This window comes from Hyperolius riggenbachi, chromosome 2 (assembly GCF_040937935.1).
Source record: "Hyperolius riggenbachi isolate aHypRig1 chromosome 2, aHypRig1.pri, whole genome shotgun sequence".
NCBI classification, from domain to species: domain Eukaryota; kingdom Metazoa; phylum Chordata; class Amphibia; order Anura; family Hyperoliidae; genus Hyperolius; species Hyperolius riggenbachi.
Window position 1 is genome coordinate 182,029,912 of NC_090647.1, and position 22,175 is coordinate 182,052,086.

A 22,175-nucleotide genomic window follows, 5' to 3' on the forward strand; every position below is an offset into this window, starting at 1 on the left:
AAGTTCCATTTTGGTCTCATCTGACCAGAGCACCTTCTTCCACATGGTTGCTGTGTCCCTCACATGGCTTGTGGTAAACTGCAAATGGGACTTCTTATGCTTTTCTATTAGCAATGACTTTCTTCTTGCCACTCTTCCATAAAGGCCAACTTTGTACAGTGCATGACTAATAGTTGTCCTATGGACAGAGTCTCCCACCTGAGCTGTAGATCTCTGCAGCTCATCCAGAGTCACCATGGGCCTCTTGACTGCATTTCTGATCAGCGCTCTCCTTGTTCGGTCTGTGAGTTTAGGTGTATGGCCTTGTCTTGGTAGGTTTACAGTTGTGCCATACTCTGTCCATTTCTGAACAATCGCTTGAACGGTTCTCCGTGGGATGTTCAAGGCTTTGGAAATTTTTTGTAGCCTAAGCCTGCTTTAAATGTCTCAATAACTTGATCCCTGACCTGTCTTGTGTGTTCTTTGGACTTCATGGTGTTGTTGCTCCCAATATTCTCTTAGACAACCTCTGAGGCCCTCACAGAGCAGCTGTATTTGTACTGACATTAGATTACACACAGGTGCACTCTATTTAGTAATTAGCACTCATCAGGCAATGTCTATAGGCAACTGACTGCACTCAGATCAAAGGGGGCCAAATTATTATGCACACACCACTTTGCAGTTATTTATTTGTAAAACATGTTTGGAATCGTGTATGATTTTCGTTCCACTTCTCATGTTTACACCACTTTGTGTTGGTCTGTCATGTGGAATTCCAATAAAATTGATTCATGTTTGTGGCAGTAATATGACAAAATGTGGAAAAATTTAAGGGGGCCGAATACTTTTGCAACCCACTGTATTCTGGATAGGTGGTTTTGTGCTTATGAGCTGAACAGTTGGTGTACTTTAACCAGGTCTGTGGGTTTGTGAATTCTATTTTGGAAAGATTTTCTCTAATTTCTTGGATATTGTATGGTCTACACCAGTGCCTATGTTCTGCCCCTTTGATAACATTTAATGAACTGCATCAGGCCTCAGGCATGGTTTCTGTTAAATTTTGAAATAGAATTTTTGGTTTTTGAGGAGGTCAGTTCATGCCTTGGCTGCCAGCTGGCTCTGCTTAAAAAGTTGGCAGAAAACGCAGGTCTTCTGGTATTTTGCTGATTGTCTCGGAATACATGCACGCTTCTAAAACATTCAGCAGTGACCACAGGAAACTCCAAGAATAGAAGTAAGTGTTTGTGATGCCAGAGTCGCAGCTCTTGGGGCCAAGCAGATAAGTGGAAGAATTCAGCTTGCCTGGGCTGTTCTATGCAGACAGCTGGTATGTGTCAGGAAGAGTGAGGACAGCGCAATACCAGCTGCTTCACTCTTGTCACTGCTCTGCTTTCCTGCAGCTCAGTGATTTATGGCTGGAATACACAGACATAATACAGCTTGTAAATCCAGCCTGAATCAAATGTCACAATGCTGTGCTCTGACATACCGCTCACCTGACTAACTGGCTACAGCACTACATGTTGCTAGGACGTCTGCTGCTGAAACAACCCAGCAGCATAAATCTAACATTTCCAAATGTTAATATTGAGTTTGTAATGTCCTACACACTTCTTTTCTAAGAGATGGATGACACTTATCTCTTTTCTAGCAGTGACCAGGATTGAACAGCTATGTGTTGTGGTTTTTAAGGCCGTTTGAAGAAGTTCTGTAGACACCTCCTCTGATCCTGACAGCCTTGTCAGGACACTAGATGGAGATCTCAGCTACTTCAATACCTGCAAAATCTCCTCTCTACGTTTTCAACTCCTTTGAAGAGTCATAATATTGGAAAGAGAAGTATTTTCAAAGCAAACTACTAACATGCAGACAAATTTTAACTTTCCTCAGGTTATCAGTGTGCAATTTATTCAAGATAGCATAGAGTGTGGGTGGGGGTATTAGATCAGCTTAATGGCTAGCACATTCCCATGGGTAAACCTGCAGTCAGTCATCTGAAGAAAATACCAGTATACATTTGCTTGAAGGAATACTGTAGGGGCGGTCGGGGGAAATGAGTGGAACTTACCCGGGGCTTCTAATGGTCCCCCGCAGACATCCTGTGCCCGCGCAGCCGCTCCCCAATGCTCTGGCCCCACCTCCGGTTCACTTCTGGAATTTCAGACGTACTGTGCAGGCACAGACCATACACTCCTGGTGACGTCAGTGGGAGCGAGGACATGGCAACGCAGGCACAGTGGTTTTCAGACTGTAAAGTCTGAAATTCCAGAAGTGAAGCGGAGTCGGGGCCGAAGCATCGGTGAGTGGCTGCGTGGGCACAGGATGTTTGCGAGGGACCATTAGAAGCCCCGGGTAAGTTCAACTCATCCCCCACACACACACGCACTTACAGTATTCCTTTAAGTGATTTAGAATCCAGCTTGCAAAACAATTGTATGGCCCATGCAGTTGGGCCTTGATGGAATTCAGAATCTACATTCAGGCCTGGTGCACACCAGAGGAGTTTTTCTGAACGTTTTGAGTTTTTAAATCTGCTGCTAATGTTGTCCTATGTGTCTGTGCACACTGGAGCAATGAGGTTTTGTAAAAAAAAACATAGCATTACATTGGGAAGAGCTTTTGAAACCTCTAAAAGCTCTTCCCAATGTAATGCTATGTTTGGTTTTTTTTTTACAAAACCTCATTGCTCCAGTGTGCACAGACACATAAGATAACATTAGCAGCAGATTTAAAAACTCAAAACGCTCAGAAAAACTCCTCTGGTGTGCACCAGGCCTCAGTGTGTGTGAAATGGCAGTTTTCTTTGTAGAGTCCTGCTAAGAATTATTGGTGCAACCAGTGCCGGTTTAAAGGGGAACTGAAGAGAGAGGTATATGGAGGCGGTCATGTTTATTTCCTTTTAATCAATACCAGTTGCCTGGCAGCCCTGCGGGTCTATTTCTCTGCAGTAGTATCTGATTAAAACCAGAAACAAGCATGCAGCTAGTCTTGTCAGATCAGACTTATAAGTCTGAACCACTGAAACACCTGATCTGCTGCATGCTTGTTCAGGGGCTATGGCTAATAGTATTAGAGGCAGAGGATCAGCAGGGCTGCCAGGCAACTGGTATTGATTAAAAGGAAATAAACATGACAGCCTCCATATACCTCTCTCTTCAGTTCCCCTTTAAGCAACAATGGGGCCCCAGGGCAAAATAAACCTGGGGGGCCCCCCCAACATATACCACGGAACAAAAATCGGCATTAACGGACCTTTTTTGCAGCTGGTATGGTCAGGGTGTGAAGTCCCAATCGGTCGGAGCTCCACATTCTGGCTTTCCCAGCCTGCATGGGGGACAAGGGGTTAAAAAGTTTCAGGAGGGGGGGACCCCACATAATTATTTTTTTTTTTTTTTTAATTCCCACACTCTAAACATAAAAAAAAAATGGGAAAATAGGAAAAAATGCCAGGGATCTTCATACAGCCATATTGCGCTTGTATAGCGATCCCTGGCCAAAGCGCTGCGGCTGCGTATAGACCCCCTGGAAACCCCGTCAGGAAATTTATTGCGCTTTCGTTTGATGCATGTAAAATTACACTACCGTTTGGTTAGATACTAAAAGTGACATTTACCGCATTTAAAAGTATACTTTTTTCCTTCGAAACGTTAAAATCGATTTTCTCAAAAACTATAAGGTCTTTTTGAAAAATTGTTTTTTTCCTCTTATTCCCAATGATCTCCTTAACATATCCTGCAAATTTAGGGTTTCTAGCATTTAAGGTGGATTTTCTATTAACCATTAAAGTCGGCAGGTTTTTAAATGTGAATTTATTTTCCTTTGAAACTTTAAAATCGATTTTCTCAAAAACTATAAGGCCGATTTGAAAAAAGTTTTTTTTCCTCTTGTAGCCACTGGGGGCCCCTACAAGCTCTGGGGCCCTGGGGCAGCTGCCTCCTCTGCCTCTATGGTAGCGCCGGCCCTGGGTGCAACATCACTATACACATAATCCCCTGGCTTATAACTATGGTATGTCTTACCAGCTTCCTAAAATAAGTCTTAAAATAATGGGTGAAGCTCTGCTGTCCGAGTAGTTCCAGTAGATGGAAGAAAGACAGAAGTCAGGATACATTTACCAGCATTACAGTAGAAAATGGGGCCTTATTTTTTCTATAGTTATACAGTTCCTATGGACTAGGAAATAATGAAGTAACAGGCTTGTGGGAACTGCTGGCATTTGTCTGTATTGCTCAGTTTTTATTTGTCACCTACAGTATATCTTCTCCTAAGCACTTCCCACCAGTGCTTGCTACTAAAAAACAACTGTACAACATGATGCGGTTTCCACCGTGCTTCACTGTTTTATAATGGTATTGTGCAGGTAATGAGTGGAGATTAATGAGTTGCTAAGTTTCTGACTTGCATGCAGCTTAGGGTTGGAACAATCAGAATGTATTTTGTTTTCCTCTCCCAGTTCAGTCTGGCCAAAAGGCCCACTCTAAAACACTGTGGTGCTTGATTATGGGAGCCATTGTGCATTTTTAAGATTGGTAAATACAGTAAGGATTTTTTTGGTATTTTAGCATTCTGCCCGAGTTGGCTGCTCAATGATAACTTGTCCACTGCCACTCACTCCACAGAGTGCTTAAAGCAATCTGCAGTGGGTAATTGTACTTAAGCACTTCACATTCCACAGTTTTTACCTCAGACATTCCTGACAGTTTTGCCACTTCAGTTGGATTACCATTGATGCAACAAAATGTATTTTATAGGCATTATACGAGGAAAAAATAGGTGTAAATTAAAAAAAATACTATTTTTTTCATTTTTCACCCTTCCTAATGTTCACATGGCAAGCGTCACAATTATTGAAACGCCTCAAAATATATGTTTGGCTCTTCCCGGTTAAAATAATACCACATATGCCTTATTTCATTACTAGGGATGATCACAGATGTGCACATTTTTCCGAGTTGATGCAAATTCACGCAGATTCTTGGGTTCCTGGGTTTAAATTGATTGGTCCATTTTCAAACTGCATACATTTGCATAAACATTTGCATGATTTTGAAAAAAATGTGCATCTCATTGATCATGCCTAATCATTACCGGCTGGGCATGTAGCCAGCCATTTTCCCCAGCCTGTGCATCTGTAGTGATTGGATGCTATAGTTCGAGGGCCCTGATGCTCTGCAGATACATCACTAGGCAGTGACAGTGATGCATCTATACAGCATTGGGGCCCTGAACTGTTGCCCTAGAGATCACATCTGATCGCTACAGGTGGCAGGCATTAAAGGTGTGCATGGATATTAAGGCAAAGAACAAGTGACACATTTCGTTACTTGGTTAGGTAGGATTGAGCACTTTACTGCATGTTTTTTTTTGTTTGCTTTTTTTTTTTTTTTAAACCGTATTTCTAAAACACTTTTTAAGGGAATCTGACGTGAACATAAACTGATGATATGATTTGTATGTGTATTACATATAAGAAATAAAACATTAGCAGCAGAGATACGAGTCTAATATTGTTTTCAGTACATGAAGAGTTAAGCTGGCCATACACTGGCCCGATTTGCCGCCGTTTCGACAGCAGATTCAATCACTGGGATCGAATCTGCTGCCAATCGTTCCCGCAGCACGCCGAATTTCGATCCATTTCGTCCGATCGCTCCGTGCGGAAAATTACCGTCGATCGCCCGCGGGTAGGGAGCGCCTCGCTAGCGGCGTTCGAGTGCCCGATGACCAACGCAAAAGAGCCCGCATACATTACCTGCTCCGCCGGCGCGACTCCAGTCCCCCGGTCACCGCTGCTCTGTCTGCGCTCTGGTCTCCAGGTCCAGCATGCCTCACTTCTTCTAGCCCGGCAGGAAGTTTAAACAGTAGAGCGCCCTCTACTGTTTAAACTTCCTGCCGGGCTAGAAGAAGTGAGGCATGCCGGACCTGGAGACCAGAGCGCAGACAGAGCAGCGGTGACCGGGGGCAGTCGCGCCAGCGGAGCAGGTAATGTATGCGGGGGGGGGGGAGCGGCGGCGGCAGCAGCAGCAACACCACCACAACAGATTGTGAATGGTTTCAGGCTGAAATCGGTTCACAATCTGTTTGCAGTAAAGGTAGCCATACGATCCCTCTCTGATCAGATTCGATCAGAGAGGGATCTGTCTGTTGGTCGAATCTGATGGCAAATCGACCAGTGTATGGCTACCTTAAGTTTTGAAATTATCTAGCTGCTCATTATATCAGGTCGCCAGGTGCCTCCCTAATTAATCAGGAAAGGCCGCTCGCGCGAGTGGCCGTTTCCTGTCAGATCACGGTGCGGGTCTCCGTGAATAGCCTGCGAGCCGCTGATTGCGGCTCGCAGACTAATTGTAAACGTAGGAGACGCATGTCTCCTTTGTTTACATTGTACGGCGCTGCTGCGTAAGGCAGATCGGCGATCCCCGGCCAATCAGCGGCCGGGGATCGCCGCCATGTGACAGGGGACAGCCTGTCACTGGCTGCACAGGATGGATAGCGTCCTGTGCAGCCCCGATCACCGGTGGGGAAGCAGGTAGGAGAGGGAGGGGGGAATTTCGCCGCGGAGGGGGGCTTTGAGGTGCCCCCCCGCAACACCCAGGCAGGCAGAAGAGATCAGACCCCCCCTGCACATCATCCCCATAGGGGGGGGAAAAGGGTGGCAATCTGATCTCTCTGCCTGCTACCTGATCTGTGCTGGGGGCTGCAGAGCCCACCTAGCACAGATTACTAAAAACAGCGTTGGTCCTTAAGGGGGGGGTAAAGGGTGGGTCATCAAGTGGTTAAACTTCAATTGTTATCTATGCAAAAGAGCTTATCTGAGCTCCACGACTTTCAGGCCCAGTGCACACCAAAAACCTCTAGCAGATCTGCAATACGCTAGAGGTTTTTGAAGCAGATTTCAGAGCAATTCTAGGCATGTTTAGAGAGGTTTTCTAAACATGCCTAGCATTTTTTGGAGCGTTTTTATGTAGCACATTTCAAATATTGTTACAGTAAAGCTGTTACTGAACAGCTTCCGTAACAAAAACGCCTGGAAAACCGCTCTGATCTAGCGTTTTTCACAGCTTTCCTCTGAATACTTTCCTATACTTTAACATTGAGGCAGAAACGCCTCAGAAAACTAAAATGCTGCAGCCCCCAATTTTGCGTTTGTGGAAGAAACGAACCGCTCTGGTGTGCACCATCCCATTCACTTTCATTAGCCAAGCGGTTTTCCTCCTGCAAGCGTTTTAAAGTGTGCACCAGCCCTCAGTCACAGAGAGCTTGGTCTTCTGAAGCTTATTATCTCAAGTGTCTGTCACTGTAGTTTGTTTTTCTGCAGAGTAAAAGTTCAAAAGTTCACTAGCCTGCTCTGTGAAATGCTGAGTGTAGTGAGTAAATTGTAAATCTTAGAGATGATGCAATGTTATAAAAAAAAAAAACTATGTAACTGAAAATAAGAGACTTTTTTTTTCTTTGCTACTAATACATATATATATATATCCATACTCATACTACACATACAATTAATTATATCATTTTTTTTTTTTTTTCAGTTCAGTGTCACTTACACACACACACACACACACACACACACACACACACCTTTTCCAAACAGAGCAGTAGCAAGCATTCAATGCAGAATGTAGATTCTACGTCTGGAACATAGTTTGAACATAGAATCTGTGGCCTACAGTGTAAAGTGGTTAACCGTTCCTAAAATGTTTTCTGGTATTTCCTTGCGTGATCTTAATGCCTTATTTTATGCTTTTTACATGTGTCTGATGGAGTAATGCTACTGTTTGCTCATTGAGAGCAATCCCATTTTCGAGTGTTAAAGCAATAATTTATCAGTGGGAGCATTGTTGTGTTTTCTCACATGAATAACTGTCACATCATAGCTATATAGTAATTGCATGCCTTCAGTATGTGCGCGTGTAAGTTTACTTTGTATATGAACAGAGTTGAAATACTCCATCTTTCACACAGTTGATACACAAGTTGCAGCATGTTGATTCACACCGCGTGTTTAGTCTGGAAAATTAGGTGTAATGGTTATGTTTTCTGCTACTGTCTCGCCTGTTCTTGGCTGTCTTGCTAATGATTTGAAAAAAGGAAAACCTAAAAAGCGATGCATATGTGAATTAGAATTGCCTTCATAGGTGTGGACTTTGAAGTTGTGAAGGCTTGAGATTTGTTTAAACTTGTCGAACTTTGAATGGAAATTTGTGTGTATTGTGTGTGTATTGTATATGTTTGCCCCATCTCACAGCTCTAAGATGTCATATGCACAGCTAGTGTAACTGCAGACAGTTTGTAGTCTGCTGTGCTCCACTGAGAAGATTTCCTATCATTTCCTGCTTTCAATGACCCTCTCAGCAGGGCAAGAAATGAATGGAAAATAATAAGACACCAGACAATACTTACCTCACAAATGATCCTAACACTCTATTTATTGCTGTCTGTGTTTCCTCACCAATGACAGGGTGCATACATATGCTCAGTTGCTGTCGTATGAAGGGATTGAGACTTGACCCTCTCGAGTGACAGTTTTGTTAGTCCTGTACAGATGCATCACTTTGTTGTGGCAGATCGGTGCGTTGGTTTCTATGCAGGAGGGACCACACACAGCACATGATGGAGCTTTGGGATTGCTGTCTTTAATAATAAACCGAGGCTTCCTGCGGTGTCCTCAGCTGCTGCCCAGGACCCTCCTTAACCTTGGGTTTGCACTCCTCTTCCGTCTGGGTGCTATGTTGAGCGGAGCTGGCACAGTTTTTATGCGGCGCTCACTACTCTGCAGATGCCCCGCAGTATGTCATTGAGCAAAGTAGACGGAGAGAGTAGAGAGAGAAAAAGACAGTATGGTAGGCAGTGTGTCCAAGAGTCCCCTGGGGTTGGTAATGTTTTGGTTTTGCGTACCCCATTTCTAGACAGGGTGCCCCAGTACTAGGCCTTTGCTGAAGGTCAGTGTGTGAGTTGGTGTTATTGGCCTGCGATCAGAGCAGCCAGGAGCAGATCTGGTGGTGTGAAAACCCTGGCATACGCCAGCTGCAGACAAAAAGGCATGGGACCCAGCATTGCAGCCACCATGAGTGGGCCAGGCCTGTGGTGTATTTGGCTGGCAGGTCGACAAAGATAGTTGGGAGAGCTGCTTGTGCAGCTGCAGTGGTGATGGCCAGGTGGCGTGAGGCTGGCCGCAAGGTTTTCGGCAGCAGGAGTGTGCAGCAGCATAATCGATAGAGCAGTGTAAACGGAGGCCAGAAATATGCATTTGCTGAGCAAATGGAGTGTCCTAGATGGCAACTGTTTGCTACATACCTCGGCCGGTGGTAGAGTGGAACGAGCTGAAGTGATTGCCCCACGTGGTGTGCTGGGCTTCTCCAAAGTCCCTCCAAATCCGCCGCTGGGATCGGAGTTCTGTGTTCCCCGTAAGCTGCAGAGAACGGAGGAGCAGTATGGGGAGGTAGCGGTGGTGAGGCTCGTCCTGCTCGGAATCGCCCTTGAGACAGGATCCTGCAACCAAGACCACCCAGCCCCCCACCACCCCCCCATTATTTAAAGTGTAAACACTGCAGCTACTAAATCAGGCACAGAAATAAAATGAATTTAGCTATAGTTATGGAGTACTTTTATAACAGGGAGTACTATTATTCATTTTTCAAGATGCTTAAATATGGTGACTTAACCACTTCACAACTGAGGGGTTTTACCCCTTCAGCATCCAAGCAATTTTCACCTTTCAGCTCCTTCCATTCATTTGCCAATAACTTTATCTCTACTTATCAGAATGAAATGTGTTAAATGTGTTTTTTTTTTATCACTAATTAGGCTTACTTTGGGTGGTACATTATGCCAAGAATTTTTTTATTATAAATGTTTTTTAATGGAAAAATAAGAAAAAAATTGGAAAAAAATCCTTATTTTTCAGTTTTCGGCCATTATAATTTTTAAATAATGAAATGCTACCGTAATTTTTAAATAATGAATGCTTCCGTAATTAAAATCCACGTAATTAATGTGCCCATTTGTACCGGTTATTACACCATTTAAATTATGTCCCTATCACAATGTCTGGTGCCAATATTTTATTAGGAAATAAAGATGCATTTTTTTTTCAGTTTTGCATCCATCATTAATAAAAAGCCCATAATTTATAAAATAACAGTATTATACCGTCTTGACATACATATTGAAAAAGTTCAGTCCCTAAGAAAACTATTAAAGAGACTCTGTAACAAAATTTTGAGCCTTATTTTTTCTATTCTATAAGTTCCTATACCTGTTCTGATGTGGTCTGTCTTACCTTTTCTAGTTGCACTGTCTCTGTAATAAATCTTATCTCCTTTCCTCTGTCGTGTCTGTCGGCAAGAGGCTGGAATGTGTGGAATGTGCAGCACTGCTTGTCATTGGCAGAAGCTTTACACACCCCCTCCAAGCTCTGCATGAATCCACACAGTAAGCTGTTCTCAGCCTATGATACTCTGGTTAGAAGCCAGTAATTTGTTTGTAAACACTGCCTAAAACTGTTAATTACAAGCCAGGATTGCAGCAGGGAGTGACAGAAACAGCACAGAGGGGCACAGGGGAACATAAGGAATAGAATGGTATGCTTTTTATTGTAAAAATATTAGAGTACAGATTCTCTTTAATGCATTTTTTATAATTGTAAATTTATTTCATTGTATTTTTTTACAAAAAAAATAAATGTTGGTAACTATTGGGGAGTGTGGGAGGTAAGGGGTTAATTTAAAATGTAAAAACAGGTCTTTGCATTTAAAAAAAGTACTTTTAGATGTAGTTTTACTATTTGGCCACAAGATGGCCTCAGTCTTTTTTTTGTTATATGTCCTGTAAGCGAAATATGTATGCTTACAGGAAGTGTACTGAAGATGGGAAACTTTTATTTTTTAGAATGATCGCGCAGCTTCTCATAAAAGGCGCCGATAATTGCTACGGGGACTTAGATCAATAATTAGGAATTGCTTTCTCATTCATTGATCTCCTGGCGGGCAAATGGCAACATGAACGAGCGCACAAATAAGCGGGAGCGCTTTCAGCAGTGGTAGCAGCGGGAGTACGTAGCAGCGGGAGTACGTATATTTACTCCCTTGGGCGGTTAGATGAAGTCTGCAGGGGAGTAGATATACTGTACTGGAGCTGTGAAGTGGTTAAGGGAGGTGCTAATAGAGTATTAATAGAGTATTAAAAAAATACTTAAATCAATCCTTTGAAACTCCTATACAACAGCTTTTCACAGACCACTATAAAAGGGATTACTAATGTGTGAAATGGAAAATGTTGATCTACAAACATCTGCAACAGTTTGTCAAAGCCAGGTGGCCACATCAAGGTATTCTCTGCTTGACCAGTAGATGCCTTAACACTCTGTACTATGCATAGCACTGCAAGCAGACATCTGCATTATAGCTCAAGGGGAACATGCAGGGCATCTAACCTTTGGCTGAGGTGCTCAATAATAATTACGAGTATGAAAGAATGCAGCACGTTGGTAGAAACAAGTCTGGGCATGTTATGGCATCTAACGTTTACTCATGCACAGTTGCAGCTCAGTGCAAGGTCTAGCATTCCAGGAGAAAGGATCACAGGAAAGGCCTTGTGTGAATCCTGTAACAAAATTCTAGATTTGAAGTAATGTTCGGTGATACAGTTTCTCACAAATGAACGACAAATCCAAGGGAGGTTTATTTACACCTGTGCAGTGTATTGGTGAGAACGCCCCTTTGTAGTACAAAATCAAATTTTTGAGCAAGACCGTTCAGTGGGGTAGAGAATCCACTGAAGATTCCACTCATACTGGACACCCTCTAGAAGCCACCACTACTACCGAAAACATGCAATAAAGTTGAGGTTTTTATTTGGTCAAACAGATGAATTAAAATGTCTCGAATAGCTTAAGAAATGACTATCTCTGCAAGTATGGTTTGGAAAATAATCCATGAAAAGTGCATGTCAAAGGTCAGTGCAAGATTGGTTTCAAGAAAGGACATTTCAGAAGGCATGTATTGTAGAGGGATTTGTAGGACAAATACAGTATCTTGAAGGGGATTCTGGAATGAATATGCAGCCAGGGAAGGGATTTGCACAGGGGGACCGCAGATGTGAAGCAGTGGGAGGAATGAATGATTCTGGCTCCTGCGATCATGATAGACTGCAGGGGGGGGGGGGGGGAATTTTGGTTCGTAGGGAGGCCAGGCGGGAGGCCGTTGCATTGGTATAGTCTAGAGATTATGAAGGCAAGAATGAGTAGTTGGCAGTGTCCGTGGACAGGAAGGGAAGAATCTTGTAGATATTGCGCAATACATACAGGATCTTCTAAAAAAAATTAGCATATTGTGATAAAGTTCATTATTTTCTGTAATGTACTGATAAACATTAGACTTTCATATATTTTAGATTCAAATACACACAACTGAAGTAGTTCAAGCCTTTTATTGTTTTAATATTGATGATTTTGGCATACAGCTCATGAAAACCCAAATTTCCTGTCTCAAAAAAATTGCATATTTCATCCGACCAATAAAAGAAAAGTGTTTTTAAAACAAAAAAAGTCAACCTTCAAATAATTATGTTCAGTTATGCACTCAATACTTGGTCGGGAATCCTTTTGCAGAAATGACTGCTTCAATGCGGCTTGGCATGGAGGCAATCAGCCTGTGGCACTGCTCAGGTGTTATGGAGGCCCAGGATGCTTCGATAGCGGCCTTAAGCTCATCCAGAGTGTTGGGTCTTGCGTCTCTCAACTTTCTCTTCACAATATGTAACAGATTCTCTATGGGGTTTAGGTCAGGAGAGTTGGCAGGCCAATTGAGCACAGTAATACCATGGTCAATGAACCATTTACCAGTGGTTTTGGCACTGTGAGCAATTGCCAGGTCATGCTAAAAAATGAAATCTTCATCTCCATAACGCTTTTCAGCAGATGGAAGCATGATCCCACTTTTGAACCAAAAACAGCGGCAGAAGCGCTTGACCTGGGCTACAGAGAAGCAGCACTGGACTGTTGCTCAGTGGTCCAAAGTACTTTTTTCGGATGAAAGCAACTTTTACATGTCATTTGGAAATCAAGGTGCCAGAGTCTGGAGGAAGACTGGGGAGAGGGAAATGCCAAAATGCCTGAAGTCCAGTGTCAAGTACCCACAGTCAGTGATGGTCTGGGGTGCCATGTCAGCTGCTGGTGTTGGTCCACTGCGTTTTATCAAGGGCAGGGTCAATGCAGCTAGCTATCAGGAGATTTTGGAGCACTTCATGCTTCCATCTGCTGAAAACCTTTATGGAGATAAGGATTTCATTTTTCAGCATGACCTGGCACCTGCTCACAGTGCCAAAACCACTGGTAAATGGTTTACTGACCATGGTATTACTGTGCTCAATTGGCCTGCCAACTCTCCTGACCTGAACCCCATAGAGAATCTGTGGGATATTGTGAAGAGAAAGTTGAGAGACGCAAGACCCAACACTCTGGATGAGCTTAAGGCTGCTAGTGAAGCATCCTGGGCCTCCATAACACCTGAGCAGTGCCACAGGCTGATTGCCTCCATGCCACGCCTCATTGAAGCAGTCATTTCTGAAAAAGGATTCCCGACCAAGTATTGAGTGCATAACTGAACATAATTATTTGAAGGTTGACTTTTTTTGCTTTAAAAACACTTTTCTTTTATTGGTCGGATGAAATATGCTAATTTTTTGATAGGAAATTTGGGTTTTTATGAGCTGTATGCCAAAATCATCAATATTAAAACAATAAAAGGCTTGAACTACTTCAGTTGTGTGTATTTGAATCTAAAATATATGAAAGTCTAATGTTTATCCGTACATTACAGAAAATAATGAACTTTATCACAATATGCTAATTTTTTGAGAAGATCCTGTATTTAGCATATACCGTATTTTTCAGCATATAAGATGCACTTTCACCCCCAAAAAATGAGAACACGTCACTGCGTGTTATATGCCAAATACAGGGAGCTCCCGACTTATGAACAGCCGCCGATATGAACCGCTGTCCCGCCGCGATGTCAGGAACTTTCTGTATTGTCTTTACCAGTAATACCAGTACTGCTGAATGATAGATGGTTTTCAGCTTTTCTAATGTAAAGTGATATCACACACCGAATACAGCTATTTTATTACTTTTATTTTGTTTGTTAGAAGAATCTGTAGCCTTTACAACTAAGGTCTGAAAGGGATGTATTCTACAGGAACTTGGTAAGTACCTGAGAAGTATGTAGGCTGCGGTTACTTTCAGCCGTCTCACTCCTATGAACATATAGGAGCGAGACGGCTGAAAGTAACAATAGACATAAAATGAGCTTTCTATAGGAATGTATATCCTAATATTTTATGTTACGGAAACAAAATTTGTGCTTGTAGAAATGTTGGATAACTGCAATTGTGCATGAAACTGTGACTGAAATACAGTGAAGATGCCCATAGACCAGTTTCTGAAGCTGGATGAAAGCTAGGCGAATTGCTGGTATCTGCCAGAGGTTCAGTTAATTGGGTTTAAGTCTGTTAGGGTGCCCGTTAACTGTACAATTTTTCACTAAATGCGATCTATCAATATGATTCGAACAATCGTAACTAATCAGAATTAAAAGGCAATTATCGATTGTTCACATTTACTGAAAGATTCTTTCTTCAAATGCGCTTTTAAAATCCAACTTCCGGATCAATTTTATCCTATTTAGCAATCGACCAAAGAATCGTTCCTTATTGATTGCCTTCATCAATGGCAAATTTTCTACACAATTTGATCGTAAAGATAGCATTGAAAGATTGCATTTGCTGAAAAATTGTACCGTTAATGGGCACCTTTAGATAAATATCTGTGGGTCTGTGGAAATGTTGGCTGCTGATTAATGACCCCTTGGTAGACATTGCCTGAAATTTATCAAACAAATATGGCTGATATCCATGTCACTGTGCTTGCCTGTTTAGAAATCAAAATGAGGAGATTTTGTTCAATAATTCCGTTAGATCGAATATAAAGATTTTTCAAACCTGTCTGACTTTTTACTGAAAAAAAAACGGGATAATCGTTTGTTTTTCTTGATTAAAAAAAAAATATATATATTTTTGACTTCTATTCGATTTGATCCTTTCGGTCGAATAAACGGGAAAAACAAATGTTTTTATTGTACCATGTATGGGCACCATTAGACTAGCTTGTAGTAACAACGGTCAACCTGGCACAAATGGCCAAAATTGCTACATTATAATTTTGATGGTTTTTTTTTTTTTTTTTTTGTGTGTATATTAACAATGCCAGGTGGTGACCTCCGTGTGTGACATTTGCAGTCCTGCAGCTTTGTGTCACCTCTCAGCATGCTGCCTGGGTTGTGAATGCATATCAGCACACTGGTAACTTTTTCCTGTATGCTGTGTAAACATTTTACTATGCAGTGCTTGAAAGCTACCGAAATAGCCTCAATGTTCAATAGGGCTGCACTGTTTTTCGGTTTAAAACCGAAACCACGGTTCGAGGCAAGACGATCTGCTGATCGTCAGTACCTTCGGTTTTTCGGTCCGCTGTCTGTAATATCTTGCTTCTGGCCCCGCTGTGCGCGGATTGGCCAGAAGCAGTGAATATGTATAAGTGTTAATGAGCGAGGGGCGGATCCACTAGAGCGAGCGGCCGGGCACATCATACAGCATTACCAATCACTGGCTAGCGATGGAATGACGGCAGTGGTAGGCGGAGCTGTACAGAGCATACAGCTCCGCCTACCGCTGCCGTCATTCCATCGCTAGCCAGTGATTGGTAATGCTGTATGATGTGCCCGGCCGCTCGCTCTAGTGGATCCGCCCCCGCTCGTTAACACTTATACATATTCACTGCTTCTGGCCAATCCGCGCACAGCGGGGCCAGAAGCAAGATATTACAGACAGCGGACCAGGCAGTGCAGACCGTGAGCCAAACCCAAGCCCCTGCTCATTCCCCCCCCCCCCCCCCCCCCCCCCGCCCAAAGTGTGAAAAGCAGGAATTTAAAAAAAATCGGGGAAAAATCGAAATTGCAATTTCTGAGAGAAAACTCGCAATTTCGATTTTTCCCTAAAATTGTGCAGCCCTAATGTTCAATCCTTTGACTAGCTTACAGAGGTAGACCGGGCCAGATTTTTTTTTCTTTCTTTCTAATAAAGTTGTGATCTGAGAGGGTTATTAAAGAATGAAACGGACCACAGTCTATTTAAGACTAGGTCCACAGTGTGGCAGTAGAGGACCACTGAGAGAGGTCAAACGAGGAGGTGAGTGTGATAAGTTTACTGCCAGTAGGCCAATTAGTATCTATGGGGACTTTGTAGTCTCTGATAATGATAGAAGGTATGTCAATGGAGAAGAGCTGAAGAAGCCATGCAGAGAAGTGATCTATAAAGGTAGAGGCTAGTCCAGGAGGATGGTAGATGACTGCAATCTGGAAGTGGTGAGGAGAGTAGACAGGGACAGCATGACACAGTGAAGGCACCACATGTAATAGCTGTGACAGAGCAATGTTTAGAAAGGATAATAGCCACCCGCCCCAATGTTTGCCACAAGATCTAGCGGAGTGTCTAAAAGCTCCCCATATGCGAGGGCAGCTGGAGACAAAGCATCAGATGGAGTTAGCCATGTTTCAGTGAGGACCACGAGAAGGAGGCTCCGTGTTCTCCCTATGCTTATGTGGACTTCCTCTGGGTTCTTTGGTTTCCTTAAGATCCCAAAAACATACTAATGATTGAATTGACCTTATACTATATCGGTACATGGGGTAGGACTATGGTAGGTATCAGATTATGAGCTCTTCTGAAGGACACTTTGTGAAATGACCATACAGTAGAAACTCATTATAGTAATCTGATGTTGTAAACCCCTCAATATAGTAAACTCAGTCCTCAGGTCCTAGCAAAAGCGTCTGTATAACTATACAATGTATGAAAAATCCTGATATAAACTTCTGATATAGTAAACTACTTTTCCTGGTCCCTTGGCATTTACTATAAAGGGATTCTACTATATATGCAAAGTGCTCCAGAAGATGTCCTCACTATATAAAGTACACAGTAATGACCACTCCATTGTTCTTTCATTTCCTCTTAGTGGATAAATGGAAAAGCCAGTCACAGTGCTGCCCAAAGGAGGAATTCTATGTAAATACCTTTATGTGGAGCTGATGTCTATTGCATGCAGTTCTCAACACCTGTGTATATGGGCTAAGAAGTTTGGTCTGTGCATTTTCAGGAGTCTTTTGTTCACCCATATACAGGACAGGTGTTGCTTGGGTCAGAGTACTTACGCTTTCTATGTGAGTGTAATATGTAAATATTTTGTAGTCTCATCTCGGGAGGGAAGAGCCTCTGGATCCTGGGAAGATTCCTCCTCCACCGGCCCATTCCAGCACTGAGACCCCCAAAAATTGCAGGACAACAAGTCACCAACGCACAGAAACCTGGAGCTGCTCAGGCTCTGGTGAAAAAAGCCGAGCCCGATCAAGTCTGTGCTTCTGCGCATGTACTTTGGCCGTGTCATTGCTGGATTGGCCTGGCTGAGGACAAGGGGGCAGCCTCTTCAGGATCCAAAACCTTCCTCCTCCCAAGGCAAATATGCAAGATTGGCCATTGCAAACCTTATTTGTTTGCTTTAATGTTACCTTATAAGAACACTTCATTTAAATGCTGTTGTGTTTTTACTTGACATATTGCTTTTCTATTTATTTCCACAGGCACCAAATATAGATGAGAAAGTAGACCTGCACTTCATTGCTTTTGTTCCTGTAAAAGGTCATCTATATGAGCTAGGTACGTAACTTCATTCAGTTTTGTATGCATACAATATGATCCTTGAGAATGTTCAAAGGTATTCTGATGGAGAAGAAAGGGGCATGGAGGTAGAAGTCTAAATCTCTGTGGTACCAAATACCTCATGGGGTTTCATTTTTTTTTTTACTACACTTTAGTGCCAAGAACAGATCAGTTTTCATGGTGAGCATCTAACTGCACAGTAGCTTCAAATCACAGACACGCTTGGTAAAAAAATAAATAAATAAATAAACCTAAAAAACCCCGCAGTCGTTTTTAGACTTATCTGAATTCTCATACATACTGTAATAGTTTGGTAATTTACATTAAAAAGCTGCCTGCCAGTTTACTAAGATTTTTTTACCTTGTGCAGTATTTTAATATTTTACCTTTTTTTTTTTTTTTTTTTTTTTAAGGAATCATGCAGGATTTCATCTGGCATTTGATGGATTATTGCAGTGCATGGACAATGTTTGAAAGATGTGTGATACAGACAGCATTCCTTTTATTATTATTATTATTATTATTATTATAGTGCAAGGTGCATTAAATTACCATAACATATGTATCTGCGCAAAACCATTAGTATATTGACCATTTTTAATTACTACCTAGTAATGTGAAATTAGGGAAATACATTTTTATTAACTTTATTTTCCTGAATACAGTGGTTTGCAAAAGTATTCGGCCCCTTGAAGTTTTCCACATTTTGTCATATTACTGCCACAAACATGAATCAATTTTATTGGAATTTCATGTGAAAGACTAATACAAATTGGTGTACACTTGAGAAGTGGAATGAAAATCATACATGATTCCAAACATTTTTTACAAATAACTGCAAATTGGGGTGTGCGTAATTATTCAGCCCCCTTTGGTCTGAGTGCAGTCAGTTGCCCATAGACATTGTCTGATGAGTGCTAATGACTAAATAGAGTGCACCTGTGTGTAATCTAATGTCAGTACAAATACAGCTGCTCTGTGACAGCCTCAGAGGTTGTCTAAGAGAATATTGGGAGCAACAACACCATTAAGTCCAAAGAACACACCAGACAGGTCAGGGATAAAGTTATTGAGAAATTTAAAGCAGACTTGGGCTACAAAAAGGTTTGAAAAGCCTTGAACATCCCACGGAGCACTGTTCAAGCGATCATTTGGAAATGGAAGGAGTATGGCACAACTGTAAACCTACCAAGACAAGACCGTCCACCTAAACTCACAAGCCGAACAAGGAGAGCGCTGATCAGAAATGCAGTCAAGAGGCCCATGGTGACTCTGGAAGAGCTGCAGAGATCTACAGCTCAGGTGGGGGAATCTGTCCATAGGACAACTATTAGTCGTGCACTACACAAAGTTGGCCTTTATGGAAGAGTGGCAAGAAGAAAGCCATTGTTAACAGAAAAGCATAAGAAGTCCCATTTGCAAGCCATGTGGGGGACACAGCAAACATATGGAAACCTTTCTTCCATAGATTTGCTGTGTCCCCCACATGGCTTGCTCTGGTCAGATGATACCAAAATGGAACTTTTTGGCCAAAATGCAAAACACTATGTGTGGCGGAAAACGAACATTGCACATCACTCTGAACACACCATCCCCACTGTCAAATATGGTGGTGGCAGCATCATGCTCTGGGGGTGCTTCTCTTCAGCAGGGACAGGGAAGCTGGTCAGAGTTGATGGGAGGATGGATGGAACCAAATACAGGGCAATCTTGGAAGAAAACCTCTTGGAGTCTGCAAAAGACTTGAGACTGGGGCGGAGGTTCACCTTCCAGCAGGACAACCATCCTAAACATAAAGCCAGGGCAACAATGGAATGGTTTAAAACAAACCATATCCATGTGTTAGAATGGCCTAGTCAAAGATCTAAATCCAATCGAGAATCTTTGGCAAGATCTGAAAACTGCTGTTCACAAATGCTGTCGATCTAATCTGACTGAGCTGGAGCTGTTTTGCAAAGAAGAATGGGCAAGGATTTAAGTCTCTAGATGTGCAAAGCTGGCAGAGACATACCCTAAAAGACTGGCAGCTGTAATTGCAGCAAAAGGTGGTTCTGCAAAGTATTGATTAAGAGGGCTGAATAATTACGCACACCCCACTTTTCAGTTCTTTCTTTTAATGTTTGGAATCCTGTATGATTTTTGTTCCACTTCTCATGTGTACATCACTTTGTATTGGTCTTTCATGTGAAATTCCAATAAAATGGATTCATGTTTGTGGCAGTAATATTACAAAATGTGGAAAACTTCAAGGGGGCCGAATACTTTTGCAAACCACTGTAGTTTAATTGTCACCTTTTAATTATCTCTGTCTCCTCTGTTCTGTAACCTTCTCGAATGGCTGTTAGTTACCAACAGCTCCAGGCTAGAAAATATGTAACAAACATCTCACCTGTTTTACTGCATGCTCTGATCTTTGTGAATTGACGTATTTAATGCACAAGTCAGTAATTTCCTCACTAGTGGGTAATTTCAGTTTTCCATGTAGTAACAGCCTTAGGCCTAGGACACACTTGTGATTGCTAAACGCTCTCAAAGATGCATTTTTGAGAGCAATCTTGCCACTTAGGACTCTTTCACACTAGGAGTTGATCTCTGCGTTTTTTTGACGGATTGCTCCTAGGATGCGTTTAGAAAGGTAAGATGAGTCTATTTGACATTAGACAAAGTGTTCCAGAGCGTTACCTTGTAAAGCATCTTGGAGCTTTGTATCATCCAGCACTGGCGGTTTCCCGTCAGGTGAATTAGAACTACCGTGCTGATTAGCGTTGCTCCGCAACTTCCCGACCTCATAACACGTGCACGAACTCTGGTTGGTGCATGCGTTATCTAATGTGAAAGAGGCCTAAGAAGCAGAGTAATTCCGGCCACTTGCACACTGACATTGTGAACCTGCGTAGCGTTACCTTTTCTTACCGCAAGGTCGCGAGTACAATGTAAGTAATGGAGCCTTGCAGAGTGGTTGCAGTGCAATGCACAGGAAGCATCCGGTTGGGTGCAAAGTCTGCAGCGCTTTACCACCTGTACTGCGCTTACTGCACGGATCATTCAGTGATGCAAGTGGATGGGCGACGCAGGCAGTATGCATGACGGAAGTGTGGTGCAGCGTGCATGCGCCAACAGGAGTCCCAGTAACAGACTTCCTGTCCAGCAGGGAGTACATCACTAGCCTGGAAGCAGGCACATGATCCAGGTCATCGCACCTTGGCGTAGGATCATATGTAGCTTCATATCTGTGATGCAATGAAATGCTCACATCGCACAAATCCAGTGTAAAACCAACCTCAGGGAAAGAGATTTTGGGGCCCTGCTTTCCCTTATGAAATTGCTCTAAAAATGCTGCATGCAATATGAGATGATGGCCATTCACTTTCAGCAGCAAAGCGCTTTTGGAATAGCTGGCAATTCCAAGCAATGTAAAAATTGCTGCTAAAAGTGCTCTAGTGGGTCCCGGGCCTTGACTTGACATTTTGAAACTGTTTGGTAAAATCAGCTGTTTTTTGCTTTACTGAATGCCAACTAAAGAAGGTCTACAAGACAGCCTAGAAATCCTGGAGAAATTTAGCACAACATGGGCACTCCCCATTAATCTAAAGAAAACCAAAACCATGGTGTTCCAGAGGAAAAACAGGTCAGCCCAGAGCCCATCCTTTATAATCAATGACTGTGAAATCAGCAGAACTGATACATATACCTACCTTGGTCTGTAAATCAACCAATCAGGAAACCTTAAGTCAGCCATGGAGGCCCTAAAAGCCAAAGCATGCTGAACATTCTATGCCATCAGGAAAGAACTGTACCACCTCAAACCACCAGTAAAGGTCTGGCTGAAAGTATTTGACAGTGTCATCACCCCAATCCTACTGTATGGAAGTGAAGTATGGGGCCCCACCACCTACCCTGATCAATCAAAATGGGAATCCAGCTCAACAGAAATATTCCACCTTGAGTTCTGCAAACACCTCCTCCATGTCCACCAGAGTACCTCAAACAATGCCTGCCGAGCTGAGCTGGGGAGATTCCCATTACTGCTTGAAATACAGAAGAGAGTGTTGTCCTTCTGGGCCCACCTACAGAGCAGCAGCCCTGACTCACCCCACTACAAAGCCATGCTGCACAATGAAGACCAAGAAAAGCTGTGTGCGCTGAAAGTCGTTGTCCGCTCTATACTCCCTCCAACCCTCATAACAAAAGTCCAGATAAAACACACCACAGCTAAGAGCAAAGAAGACTATGTGGAAAAATGGAGGAGTGAAATAAAACTGTCACAAAAGCTAACCATATACCAGTCTACAAAGAGAATATAAAATGGCCCCATACCTGGAAAAGCTGCAAAACTCTCAAGAGAGGAAAATCCTGAGTGTCTACAGATTGAGTGCTCACAACCTCGAAATAGAGTCTGGGAGACACAGACAGGCGTA

At 42.7% G+C, this 22,175-nt stretch overlaps 1 protein-coding gene across 1 annotated transcript in view; it reads left to right on the forward strand.

The window, feature by feature from the left end:
- The window catches only part of UCHL3 (ubiquitin C-terminal hydrolase L3), an 88,663-nt gene that overhangs the window by 60,452 nt on the left and 6,036 nt on the right, over nt 1-22,175 (forward strand). The window contains exon 5 of the mRNA XM_068265242.1: nt 17,679-17,754. Within this exon, the coding sequence (XP_068121343.1) occupies nt 17,679-17,754 (76 nt within the window). The remainder of the gene's footprint in view (nt 1-17,678; nt 17,755-22,175) is intronic.